At 34.2% G+C, this 13,759-nt stretch overlaps 2 protein-coding genes across 2 annotated transcripts; one reads left to right on the forward strand and one right to left on the reverse strand.

The window, feature by feature from the left end:
* Positions 1-1,593, forward strand: LOC125420311 (tetrahydroberberine oxidase-like). The gene has a single exon (XM_048466879.2). It carries the CDS (start codon positions 1-3, stop codon positions 1,591-1,593), a length of 1,593 nt encoding a protein of 530 aa, XP_048322836.2.
* Positions 1,594-6,596: 5,003 nt separating this feature from the next.
* Positions 6,597-8,534, reverse strand: LOC125419142 (berberine bridge enzyme-like 21). Its single transcript, XM_048464451.2, has one exon. It carries the CDS (start codon positions 8,517-8,519, stop codon positions 6,825-6,827), a length of 1,695 nt encoding a protein of 564 aa, XP_048320408.1. The 5' UTR covers positions 8,520-8,534; the 3' UTR covers positions 6,597-6,824.
* Positions 8,535-13,759: the final 5,225 nt, after the last annotated feature.

Raw genomic sequence — 13,759 nt, forward strand, 5'->3', positions numbered from 1 at the left:
ATGGCAGCATCCAACTTCAAGCTTCTTCTTTCACTCTTCATTCTCTCCATCTCCATTTCCTCAACAACTTCGAATAATAATGATGGTTTTCTTCAATGTTTCTTCTCTAAGGTACATCATTCCAACCCAATAGACAATGTGATTTTCACCAAAAACAGTTCTTTCTACACCTCTCTTCTTCAATCTTCCATAAGAAACCTCAGATTCTCTTCCAGTACTTCAGCTCCGAAACCCGAATTCATCATCACTCCATATCATGAGTCTCACGTCCAAGCAACCGTAATTTGCGGGACAAAAAATTCCATGCAAGTAAGAGTTAGAAGTGGAGGCCATGACTATGAGGGCTTATCTTACGTCGCTGATGTTCCTTTCATCATCATCGATCTAGTCAATCTTCGATCCATCACGGTGGACATAGACAGCGAAAGTGCGTGGGTTGAGGCAGGTGCTATACTTGGGGAGTTGTATTACAAAATTGCAGAGAAAAGTAGTGTTCATGGCTTCCCAGCAGGGTCTTGTCCCACTGTTGGAGTTGGGGGACATATCAGTGGAGGAGGATTCGGAACCATATTCAGAAAATATGGCCTAGCAGCCGATAACATACTTGATGCTAAACTTGTCAATGTCAATGGCAAAGTTCTTGACAGAGTCTCCATGGGAGAAGATCTATTCTGGGCTATTCGTGGTGGAGGAGGTTTAAGCTTCGGTGTAATTCTCTCATGGAGGATAAGATTGGTCCCTGTTCCACCATCTGTCACCGTCTTCAACATTGGAAAAACCTTGGAACAAGGAGCTGGAGAGCTGCTTCAGAAATGGCAAACAGTCGGCAGTGAACTCCATGAAGATCTTTTCCTCCATGCAGTGATAGAAGTTGCCAAAACAAGTTCAAATGGTGAAAACAAAACCATTAAGATCTCGTTTTTTTCGTTGTTTCTCGGACCAGCTGAGAAACTTGTTCCTCTAATGCAAGAAAGCTTGCCGGGTTTAGGTTTGGAGCTCAGCAACTGCACTGAAATGAGCTGGATCGAATCGGTTCTCTACTTTGCCGGCTTCTCAATAAAGGAACCAATGGATATTTTGCTCAACAGGACCGAAAATTTTTCAGGCTACTTCAAAGCAAAATCTGATTATGTAAAGGAACCGATTTCGGAATCTGGGTTGGAAGGAGTATGGAAAACGCTGCTTGAAGATGAAACATCACTGTTGATCTTGACACCTTATGGTGGAAAAATGAGTGAGATTGGAGATTCAGAGACCCCTTTCCCACATAGATGTGGGAATCTGTACAAAATCCAGTATCTGAGCTCTTGGTATGCTGAAAACGAAACAGAGGAACATATTGGATGGATGAGAAGGCTGTATGATTATATGGAACCTCATGTTTCCAAATCCCCAAGAGCTGCCTATTTCAATTATAGAGATCTTGATCTGGGTACCAATATTGATACTAATAGTACAGGCTATGAACAAGCAAGTAAATGGGGTTTGAAGTATTTTAAGCATAACTTTAAGAGACTTGTTGCTGTTAAGACCAGGGTTGATCCCCACAACTTTTTCAGGAATGAACAAAGCATTCCATCGTTGCCTTCTTGAGGAAAAAAGAAAACTGAGCAATAAATAGATGGTTGATTTGGGGTCCTCAATTGTTCTTTACTGCTACACATAATTTTTTTCCTCTTTTTGGATGTAAAAGTAAATAATCTGCAATTTAAGAGCATATATTTGTAATGATGTTAGAATAAGCTTATTTAAGTCAATTTGCTAATCACAGATTATGTCTCCCAACAAATATGTATGTAGATACTAGGCTAGTGTTACTATCTAACTGGGTGAGTACATGTACCATATGCGCATATAGAGGAATTTGACTTTCATTAATTCGAAAGTAAAACTTATGGAAGAATTAAGATTGACTCTCAAAGTATATGATAAATAATGTCAGGCTTCTCAGCAAATAATAATAATAATAATAATAATATTTACCCCAAAAAAAAAATAATAATAATAATAATATCAAGTCGGAGAGTGATGAAATAATTAAGCGACTTTGGCAGAAAAGAAACTGTTTAAATATAATACTTATTTGCATTTTCTTTGAAAGACGGTTATTGTTCTGTTGTTTGTGGGGTCGTACATCATTTACACCTCTAGCCCCATTATTTGTGTATGTTTGGTTAAATTTTAGACTATCTAATGGGGCGTATTTTTGTCTTTTCATTATATTTTTGTCCTTTTAATGCTTTTTAAAATATGTAAGGAAAGAACAAAAGATGGAAAATAAAAGAGTTATTTCTTGTGATCACAAGCTAAAATACTTAATTTTTCTTCTGCATATAATGTAACCTCACGAATTAGTAAATTAGTCAGGAACTTTCTTCTTTTTTTTGTTTTTTTTGTTTTTTTTTTTTTTGTTTGTGTACAGATACAGAATACCAAACAGCAACAAACAGCAAGCCAATCTTCATAAATTCCAACGTAATTGTAAATGTCAAATATTTATAATACTTATACAAATAAAATACTTATACAATACAAATAAAAAAAATACAAATAAAAATGCGGGATAAATAAACATTTGTCTGCTTGGTTAGTTAAACATGGGCTAGTTCGTAGATCTTTGGGCTTCGATTATCAAGGAATAAAAACTTTACAAATAAAACTAGAGGATTGGCATTCTATTTGTGTCGATTTATATGTATATGGTTACAATTATCTACACTCCCAATCTGCCTATGATTTAGTATCAGCTGGACCGTTAGCCAGTGTGTATTATCTTGTGCGAATAATAGAGATATTTTGACTGTAATCACGTATTTAGATCAGTGTGTTTTGTGTGTTGATATGGTGTTTGTTATTCTTCTTTAACCTCCATTTAGTGTATGCTTGGCTTTTGAGAACTAGCTGCTTCTACCGTCGGTATACAGGGGTTGAGAGTGCACACTACGTGTTTGATAAATTGTTTGAATTGGGTTTTGGCATTATCACATTGTATATAATTCAAAGTTCCAAAAATTACCCTACCGCGATGAAGTTTGGTAAATTTTCAAATGCTAAATTTGATGTGGAAAAAATTTGATGGAAGAATTAATTTTAGTTTGTGGCAAGTTCAAATCCGGGATATTTTGATTCAACAAGATTTGCAATCTCGTTGAAAGGAAAAGATGGGAAACCCCAAAATATGTCAAATGAGAGGAATACAATCTCCAAGCATGTGGAGCTATTGAATTGTATTTAACTATGAAGATTATTTCTCATTTGGCCAAAGAAAAATGAGCTGCTACCATGAGGACCAAGCTGGAGAGTTTGTATTCAATGAAATCACTTCATAGTTGGCCACATTTTAAAAAAGCAATTGTTTAACTTTCGGATGCAAAAAGGTACATCTATGAATAATCATCTTCATGAGTTTAATCTATTACTTACCGATTTGATGAATACGGAGGAAGTTCTCAAAGATGAAGACAAAGCTTTTTCTTTCTTTCGAAATCACTTTCTGACAAATATGATATGACTTGGTGACTACGCTATTGCATGGTAAAAAAAACCATTACATATAATGAAGTCTGTGCATCATTACTCGAATATGCATCAAGAAGAAAGGTTGCTAATTTAAATATCGATCCAGAAAGCGAAGGTCAGAGTACCAAAACAGAGGCAAGGGAAAGCCAAGAGGTAAGAAAAAGGGGGATTGATATTATTGTCACAAGAGAGGGCATTTCAATGCTGAATGTCCTAATCTGAAAAATGATAAAACTTAAATCTCCTAGACATTTGTTACAGATTATAAATAGTTGAAATAAGGTGGGCATTGTTCCGATGGGAATCAGTACAGCTCTAAATTGTAATGGTGTTTGGGTTAAGATTGTAAACCAAGTTTTTGATTTCAATCAAAGGATCTTTGCACAATACATTTATTTGTTTCATTTTTATGTACTCTTTCTTTGCATTCCTAACTTTTATTATTTTTAGTGGCATCTTTTCATATGTTATATCAAATTCGAGAGCATGGCCCATCAATCATGTCGAGAATAAAAAAGGAGTACAAGTGAAATCATCTCAAATCATTTGCCCTTACTACACTCCTTAATAACTCCACTAATTTTTCCAAAGCCGTCTTTTTCTAACTAGAGGTTGCTTTATGCCAATCATGATAATCAACTGCTATCAACGGTTTTATTCACTTTTTCATAATTCATCTATAAAATAGTAATAATCCGTTAACGTACTTTATCAGCCTATGATCACTATAGCCAGCAGAGACGAAATTACCAATTATCTTTTTGTGAAGTAATTATAATGCTCTCTATTAGAATGCCAGTAGTTTCCACTGGCGTTATTGCTTTTTGAGCATTATTACTATTTTCATAATTCATCTATAAAATAGTAATAATCCTTTAAATATACTTTATCAGCCTATGATCACTATGGCCAGCATAGCTGAAATTACCAATATTTTTCTCTAATAATTATAATGCTGTCTATTTGAACGCCAGTAGTTTCCATCCAATTGAAGTGAGCAACAAGATATAAAAAAAGGTTTTGATTCGATAAAGACTCGTTTTTAATCTCCTGGTTCCCTAATCTAATGTTAAAAAAAGAAAGAGACATAAACAAACTACCAGCTCAATGACAAAAGCATAATTATAAATGTGGAAACATTTCATTGGATTTTCCACTCTATATAGGGAAGCCGATAGAGTTCAATACATTTTCGCAAGAACTACAACAAACAGACAGGGGTTGCCTATTTATGCCAAGCAGGGATTGGCTGCAACGAGCAGCAGAAAGTACAAGGAAGAGTTTTGCAGTCATGGCTGTCCGATAATTAGGTAGGTTACTAGTCCTAGCAAATTACCTGTTATTATGTTGGACTTCAACCGAATACTTGTGCCTGGTTGATCACCTGCAATAAACAAACCATAATGATAATCGGTAAACCTAAGCAAGATAAATTGAGTTCAATATTGTAAGAATACAGATTGACCATTCAAACAATCATTATTTGTTTGTATCCTATTCACATGGATATTGACTGAGTCATCTCTGACTCGCTGATACAATAAGCAAGGAACCTGCCAAACTTTAGCTCCTCCCTCCAAGGTCAACCACCCTCAGCAGCCTGACTTTTTTAACTAAGTGGTCTATCTGGACCCTCTCCCAAATGAAATTAGATCAAAAGGAAAATGCAGTGATGATCGGGTAAAACATCAACATTTCAGAAATGTTGATTAGCGTGTTAAACTTAAAAAACGAATATCGGTTGAGAGAGCATGATAAGAACAAACGTTTGTTTACTCGCTCAAAAGATAATCAACACATTCGACATGGGAATAGGTACTGCAACGAAGGGTCAGGGTTTTCTTCTTGTCCAAAACAATCTTGCCAACTTGAAAATTACGATTAACATGAAGAAGAAAGATAGCTGCAATGGGATTATTTGCACATTTACCCATAGAAATTGTATGCCTATCTAGTGTCCAGTTCCAAAGGCATTTCAAGATTATGCAGCCTACATAAATTTCATTCGCATACATCGAATAACAACCAGAATTTAACTCAAAACATGGCCAATCTCGTAGCATTTATAGGAACAGCAATAACACTGTCAACATAAGTCCTACACATTAAGTACAGACAGGTGCATTCCACTCTTTATTAGGAAAGCACAATCTCTTTCGGGATAAACAAATGGCTTATCGTTGAGGTAACATCGAACAAGTAGAGCGCTAAAGTGGCAACCGAGTACTACAAAACTAAAACCCAATATCTAGATTCACCCACCCAACAAAAAAAAAAAAAAAAAAAAAAAATCCCATATCTGAAAATCACTCCAAACGCCTAATAAAGCATTCACCAATCACACTCTCCATATAAATTTAAGTGTAAAATAAAAAATATAAAAAAAATAATAAAAAAAAACTTCATTTAAATTTCTCTTCAACCCATTATCACAAGGAACTTATAATGACGACAAAAATAGAAATCTTAAAGTTATCGATACCCCACCAAGACAGAAGTGTCACCTACGCATCAATTCACGCTCACCATTACTGCTGGGCGGCAATTGGGATTTGGACCATCCACATGGCCCTAAAGCTTTCACAGCCTAAAAGTCAAGACGTACAGACGCAAATTGGAGTCCAAATCATGGTCATTAATCAACCGCGTCACGGACAAAAAAGGAAAAAAGAATTAACCAAACTAAAAGGCAAAAAGGTTCCATCCAATCGCATGCCATTCATTTTTTTTATTTCGAAAGGAACGTATACCCTGACCTGAGCTCAGGCTAAAGAATCCCGAAGATATGAAGCATGTTCTTATATCAATAAAATAAAGTAAACAAAAAACTAACCCACCCGCATTGAAAAGCCCAGTTGAGCTTTTTAAAGTACGAGACTCTTTTAAGTAAAATTCAGAAATAAATAAATAAATAAAATGAACAACATGTTCTGCAATTGACTTGGTCAGCATGACCTTGTCAAAACGTCGAATCACGCAAGTTTAAAATCTTTACGGAATGAAATTTGATCCTCTGTAATTTTTGAATACATGTCATGTCTATAATAAGCTTGACTCGTAACACCAACTAAGAACGGTAAGAAAGAAAAGAAAATTTTGGATTCAAAACTATATTGCTCTACTAAGAACTCCATATCCATATCTGGATGTATAACACTAAACAATGCTTTTTTTCCAGCTCAAAATAAAAGAACCAGATTATTATTTCAATAACAGAGAAATGAGAATTCCAAATGTGTGCTATCGCTGATAAATTTTCTTTTTTTTTTTTTTTTTTTTTTTTTTTTTTTTTTTTTTTTTTCCCCCTATGCCTTACTTGGAAGTGTTGGGATGCTCTGTTCATTCCTGAAGAAATTGTCTGGATCAACGGCCGTCTTTATCTTCACCAATCTATGGAAATTGTCATTGAAGTATTTCAACCCGTAAACCATCCCTTCTTGATAGCTATCTTTGCCATTGGTGGTGATTCCAATGTCGAGGTCTCTGTAATTCAGAAATGCACTTCTTGGGTTCTTGGACACAAATGGCGTCATGTAACTGTAAAGCCTCCTAACCTGCGTCGTATAGTTCCTTTCTATTTCGATTTCAACTTCATCCCAATTCACTGAGTACTGTATTTTGTACAAATTCCCTGCTCTGTGTGGAAATGGAGTCTCCGAAGCAGAGATTTCGCTCATCTTGCCACCATAAGGATTGAAAACGAAACCGGTTTTGCCCAATTCGATCAACTTCTTGAAAATCCATTCCAACCCATCTTTGGAAATTGGGTTCTGAACATAATCCGACTTCCTTCTGAGGAAATTGGCCGAATCTAAATCTCTGTCGAGAAGCACATCAGGGGAGGTTCCATTGTCGAAATTAGCCCACCAGACCACCGAATCAATCCAACTAGTTTCAATACAATCCTCCTTCTTCAAACCCAGCTCCGGAAACTCCTTCCCCAACAATGAAACCAATTGATCTGCGGTTCCAAGATACATAGTTATGACGGTAGCTCTGACTGTCTTCGCCCCCTTGTTCACTTTCGAACTCACCGGTTGCAGAAGCAACCTCATGAAAAGACCGTCGTCAATAGATGGAGCAACTTGTTGCCATTTATAAACAATGTCGGTCGTCGTTGAGTTCTGATCCAACAACGTTTCGATCCGGAAAACAGTAACCCTTTCGGGTACAGGAACTAACTTCAATTTGTATGACAATATGACTCCGAAACTCGCTCCTCCACCTCCTTTGATAGCCCAGAAAAGATCTTCCCCCATTGATTTCCTGTCGAGAAGTTTCCCATTCACGTCGACTATCTGCGCGTCGACCACAAAGTCGACGGACAGGCCGTACTTCCTCAACATGTTTCCGTACCCACCGCCGCTGATGTGGCCACCGACTCCGACAGTGGGACAAACTCCGGCGGGGAAACCGTGGACTTTGCTCTTCTTCCAAATCTCGTAGTAGAGCTCTCCGAGCGTCGCGCCGGACTGAACCCAGACCGACTCGTCGGCGATATCGACGGCGATTGACTTGAAATTAAACATGTCGAGGATGATAAACGGCACGTCGGAGACGTACGAAATGCCCTCGTAGTCATGACCGCCACTTCGGATTTTGAGTTGGATTCCGGCGGTTTTGGCGCATATCACGGCTGCTCCCACTTGGGTTTCTTGGGTAGGAGTGACGATGAGTAAAGGTTTTCTCGTCGTCGTTCGGTTTAACCGGGCGTTTCTGATGTAATTACTGAGAACTTTGGAAAAGGAAGAGTTTGTCGGTGAATATAATATGTTTGAGACTTGGTCGGATTGGTTTGTGTTTTTTTCTAGACATTGAAGAAAAGTGTCGTAGACTGAATCCGAGGAAGCCAATGAAGACGAAACATGAAGAATCAGCAAAAGAAAAGCAAGAGAAAGACGAAATGAATCTTTCATAACCATTTTGTCGAACACGAGTTGGTTCTGAATCTGAAATAAGCCGTGGTGGTACTTTCCCCTTTTATAGAGAGACTTCGACATATCGTCATGTAATTATGGCCCAGAAACGGCCAAGTTTCTTTCTATGTAAATTTTCATATTTCGACGAATTTTGACTTAGAAAAGTCAACATTTATTTTATTTTATTTTTTTCTTTTCCATAAAAGAGAAAATTCTGAAGTGAATCCGAGTTTTCCTTTTGGCGACCTACCATTAACCATATTGATGTGCACTCCATGATTTGCATATCAAGTATAATTTATCAACATTTAATTGATACTTTATTTTGATCCTAAATATTTAAGTGATTTTCTCTCCCAATTAAATAAGAAAAAAGAGGTATTTAGTATTTGACCAACTCTTCGAGAAATCTATGGAAAAGTACTCCTAATTGGGTGACGTATAAAGTTTTGTCCTTTCATTGCAAAATAAATTTATAAATGAAAGAATTTTCGTGATTAGAAATTAAAAAATGTATTTGTAGGAATTAATATTCAAAGATGGAGTACTTGGTGATGGAGACGTAATGTGTGCAAATCAGTATTAATTTCTCCGGCCGACTACTTGACAATTATATTGACCATGGGTGTCTGATGTTAAAATTGCTTTCGATGAAAATTGTATTCACACCTATTAATTTTTTTCTTCCAAAGATTTTTAAAAAAAAAAAAAAAAAAGTGGCAACAAATTTATTCAAATTAATTTCCTTGCTCATTGCTTTGCTGGTAATTTGTAATTTTGGCAATCAATTTGTATTTCTTTTTATTTGGAGAATCTTCCCATAGATGGTAAACTATTATTAGTATAGCTAAATTGCTAATAATTTTTTAAGTTAAATTGTGATAGATACTACATATGCTGCATGTTTTTTTTTTTCCCTTATTTTGGCAAAATTAACCCCAAACTTGAATTACAAACAAAACATAAGTCATCCTAAATAACAAAAGGCAAGAAAAAAGGAGCTAACTCATGAGCAGCTCTATTGTTTTCCATGAGACTATAACAAACAAAAGATCGAATAGAACTAAATTGACATTTCACATCCTCCATTAACAAAAACACTCAATTCCCATATATTCATTTTTATCAATAAGCAGACGGACAGCTTCTGATGAATCAGACACCAACTCGCCATTATTAGTAAACCCCAGCATGCATGCAAAATAAGAGTGCCTCTTCAATAGCCAACATTTCAACTGCCAATAGACTATGGTGCTGATGAAACGCGGCTTTGACAGAGCTCTCATCTGCTGACCAAAACAGCTCCATTTACATGCACCTAATACTCACCAGAAGAGAGAGGAGACCAAGGTCGTTGGCGACAGCACCCGAGTTGAAACAGAGGATGTCACAACCATATTTGCAGTAGCCTCCAAATATTCAAACATGAAGGTCAGCCACATTATCTAGCAGAGTCGACATATCCTCTTTCTGTTTACCACCATGAACAATAATATTTCTTCGATTCCACACTGCCCAGCATAAAAAAGGAAACCTCTTCCGCTGCCAAACACTCAAAAATAGTTCAAGCTTGACAACAAAGCTCCCCAAAGGAGGAAAACCCAATCTTCTCAAATCCATAACAAAATCCAACTGTTTCCAAACATTCGTCACATTTTCACATTGCCAGTGAGCATGAAGGATAGTCTCCTCATTATTATGACATGGGGCACACCAACCTGAAGGTATCACACCTTTCTCTGGGACAATAGATTAGCACGAGGCAGAGCCCTGGATATGCTGCATTATCAAATCAACAAAGCAAATTTCAACAAATCTTATGGGAATTGTACTGGATCCTCCTTGTCATTATAGAATATTCTTTAATTGTTCTGCCTTTGTTACAGTTTTTTTTTTTTTTTTTTTTTCCCTTAGACATGCAATAGGAAAAAAAATATATAAACGAATAAATGACAGCTACCGATGTATAGAAATTAACCATTTGTTTTGCACTTTTGCTTTAAACTATAAAATAACGTTTCAAGAAAAATGTAAAAATTGTTTTTAATTTGAAAAACAAAAAGTGGATAACGGATTATAGTTTTAGGGGGACAAAATATTAAATTTCTTCTTCTTTTTTTTTTTCTTACTATTTCTTTTTTTAAATTAAAGTCTTCTTTTTTCCGATCATACCATAAGAATCAAACTAGAAACTACATCAACACCAATATCTCCTAAACCAGAGATGCATGATTTTAAGTATCTCCGTAGTTGGTGCTTAGCCAAACCAAGAGTATGAACCTCATGTGTATATATGCATGCAATCTGTATTAATTTATTTTCCCAAAATATTGAATGCGACATGTTTGAAACGTTTGCATATGCACAAATTACCAGATCTGTAACTTGAAAACACTTCTAGATAACAAAAAACAAAACAAGAGAAATGAATTACGAAAACGCGGGGAGGGAAGTTGACTAGAGGTACAGAGGATAAGCTTGAGAAAAACGACATACAGAGTGAAGGCAATGGACAGTAGACATTTTCAATTCAAAAAGCAAAACTTCATTATTCAAAACGTAGAAATTATCACGGTTTCCCTTTGTGATATGTCTTTAATTGTCATTCACATATCCAACTTGATTTGTCAGAATATCTTGAAAAGTACATATAAATATCTATATGCATGTATGTATATTTATATATAATAAATTAATAATAAGGTCCCAGCAATTTATCAAAAATGAAATAAAACATTTGGGGTCATAGCCTTTCTTTTTGTTTTTTTGTTTTTTTTCTCCCTATTTGGGTTCTGGCCAAACTTTCATATTTTTTTAATAATAATAATAATAATAATAACAAATTACTATCAATTTATGTTAATTATTATAAGTCATAATTAATCTAAAGGAATCACACATTTAAAACAATATTGTGTAATCTGTTTTCTGAAAAACTTATTTTGTAGATAAAAATTATTAATCATTTATATATATTGGTTTTATTAGGATACAATGAGAAACACTACAGTACCGAAAGATGAATTATCTGATTTTTTATTATGAGAAAAAACAAATTAAGGTAAGTATGTCAACTTTCGATTTGAAAATGGGGGGTGCTTCTCTCATGGTGCCCCACTGGATGAGTCAGAAGCCATGGTTTGTGACTCTTGTGGGACCTAAAAGGAATACAATCCACGGCGCAACGGCCTCTGACTGGGTATGAACACAAGGACGAATACAAGATTCCATAACCTTGTTATACTTTTAATTTTACGTTTTTTGGCCTTCTATTAGTTGAAGAATTTTCTGTTAATCCTAACAAGAATTTCTTATAAAAATAATGGATGACTTTTTGTATATTACCCCCCCAAAAAAAAAAAAAAAAAAGGATGGCTTTTTGCATTCTTTCAACCAAATCAGCAAATTGATATGCATTAATTAATTTTCAAATTTTCTGTACCCGGTGGTTTGTATAATTTTATATTCAAGTCATTCTTTAATTTCCAAAAAAAAATATATATATATATATATATATATATAAAATTAAGAAGGATTTTTGTATCAAATCAAGCAAGAGGAGCTTGAAAATGCTGATACTTAGCTCACCCTTACGCGTCTCATATATGGAAAAGCCACCGCTCCATGATCTTCCACCGCAATAGAAATGAGTTAGCTGCTGTCTCAGATCGACTGCATGCATATCCTCTAGAAACAGGCTTGGCTTTAGGCATTAAGCCACCAAGGCCATTGCACCAAATTGTTAAGGCCTCTCTCTCTCTCTCTCTCTCTCTATATATATATATATATATATATATTAAACTATGGCCCCCAATTAAAAGGTTCATAAATGATTACTAGGATCATTTAAAAAAAAAAAATGAAAGATATAATAATTATGTGAGTTTTTTTTAAATATTTTTTTATCATTTTTAATATTTATTAATAGGATTAATATTTATATTAGTTGAAATAAATTTATAGATGTTAAATTGATGAATCCATTTTAATAAGTTTTGGAAAAATAAAATTGCAATAAATACATTAATGGTTGACCAACCTCCAATAATTGTTAATTACTTTAATGGCATTTTTCAATTTTTTCTTTAACGGGATTGTATGTTTCCATTAAATAAAAAAAAGAAAGAAACAAATTTGCATCTCTTTCTCATTTGACAAAACATGCACAAATACTTCTAAAAACCAAATAACTTTATCATATTCAAACTAAATTGAGAAATTTAGTGCATTGTACTAAAGTTTTTTATTTCTTCTCTTAACTTCGGAAATGGGATTTTAATTTTAATTTATATCTTTTATAATATCTGTAGTGTATGTTTGTTTTTTTATAAGTATTTTAGTGTTAAGTCATTAAAACAACTTTGAGTAGAAAAATAAAGGTTAAAAAAAAAAAAAAAATTCCTATAAGACCCTGTCTTCCGTTCGTAACTAAAGACCCACGTAACCTTAAGCCGGAGTCTAGAAAATTAGTATGTCATTTTCCTTTTAATTTCTAATATTGCATAATATACGTTGTTTAGTATATTAGTATATGCGGGTACTGCTATTTATTTACGCGTTCAATTGCTTTTCCCATTGCTATTCCTCTAGCTTTTTCATTTATCATTTTATTCCTATGTAAAATTACTTAAAAGGACTAATACTACAACAATTGCTTAATACACTCCTAAACCAAAGTTCCTCTTCAATAAAATAACAAAAAATAAAAAATAAAAAGGTTTACTTTTGTTTTTGCACTTTAAATCTTATTTTCCGTTATATTTTCTTCAGATTTTTCATGGATATGTATTTGTCAAGTAAAGATACTGGAAAGTATAAGATAAATTTAGATACTCAAGAGGAAAAGATAAATTTCTGTTAAGGTTTCTATTTAACCTTTTTTTTTTTTTCTTTTCACCCTCTAAATTGAACAAAGTCGAAATTAAACAGTAGAGAATTAGACTCTCTCCTTCGTTCCAGCGTGTTCTGCAAGTTCCCTCTCGACTTAAAATAGTTTCTTTGAACGACACAAAAAGAGGCTTGTCGTCCTTTTAGATGAAATATATGTATTAGGAGCAGTGATAAAAATTCGATATCAATGAAAATATCAAAAATATGATTTTATAGAAATATCGATGGAAATATCGATAAAATTATAAAAATTGTAAATATTTCATTTACAATATAAATTTTTACATATAAAATAATTAATATAGTAAAATAATAAAAAAATATAATAATTAGAATACAATAATAATAAAATAATCCATAGATATTAAAAATTATTGTAAGTAAAAAAAATATAGTATTTGTTAATACCAAAATATAAAAAATTCTTTGAT

Source organism: Ziziphus jujuba, chromosome 1 (assembly GCF_031755915.1).
Source record: "Ziziphus jujuba cultivar Dongzao chromosome 1, ASM3175591v1".
Classification (NCBI taxonomy): domain Eukaryota; kingdom Viridiplantae; phylum Streptophyta; class Magnoliopsida; order Rosales; family Rhamnaceae; genus Ziziphus; species Ziziphus jujuba.

What these genes read in the sequence shown, in the direction of transcription:
- LOC125420311 (XM_048466879.2), top strand. Translation starts at nt 1, where the DNA reads ATGGCAGCATCCAACTTCAAGCTTCTTCTTTCACTCTTCATTCTCTCC.
- LOC125419142 (XM_048464451.2), bottom strand. Translation starts at nt 8,519, where the DNA reads ATGTCGAAGTCTCTCTATAAAAGGGGAAAGTACCACCACGGCTTATTT.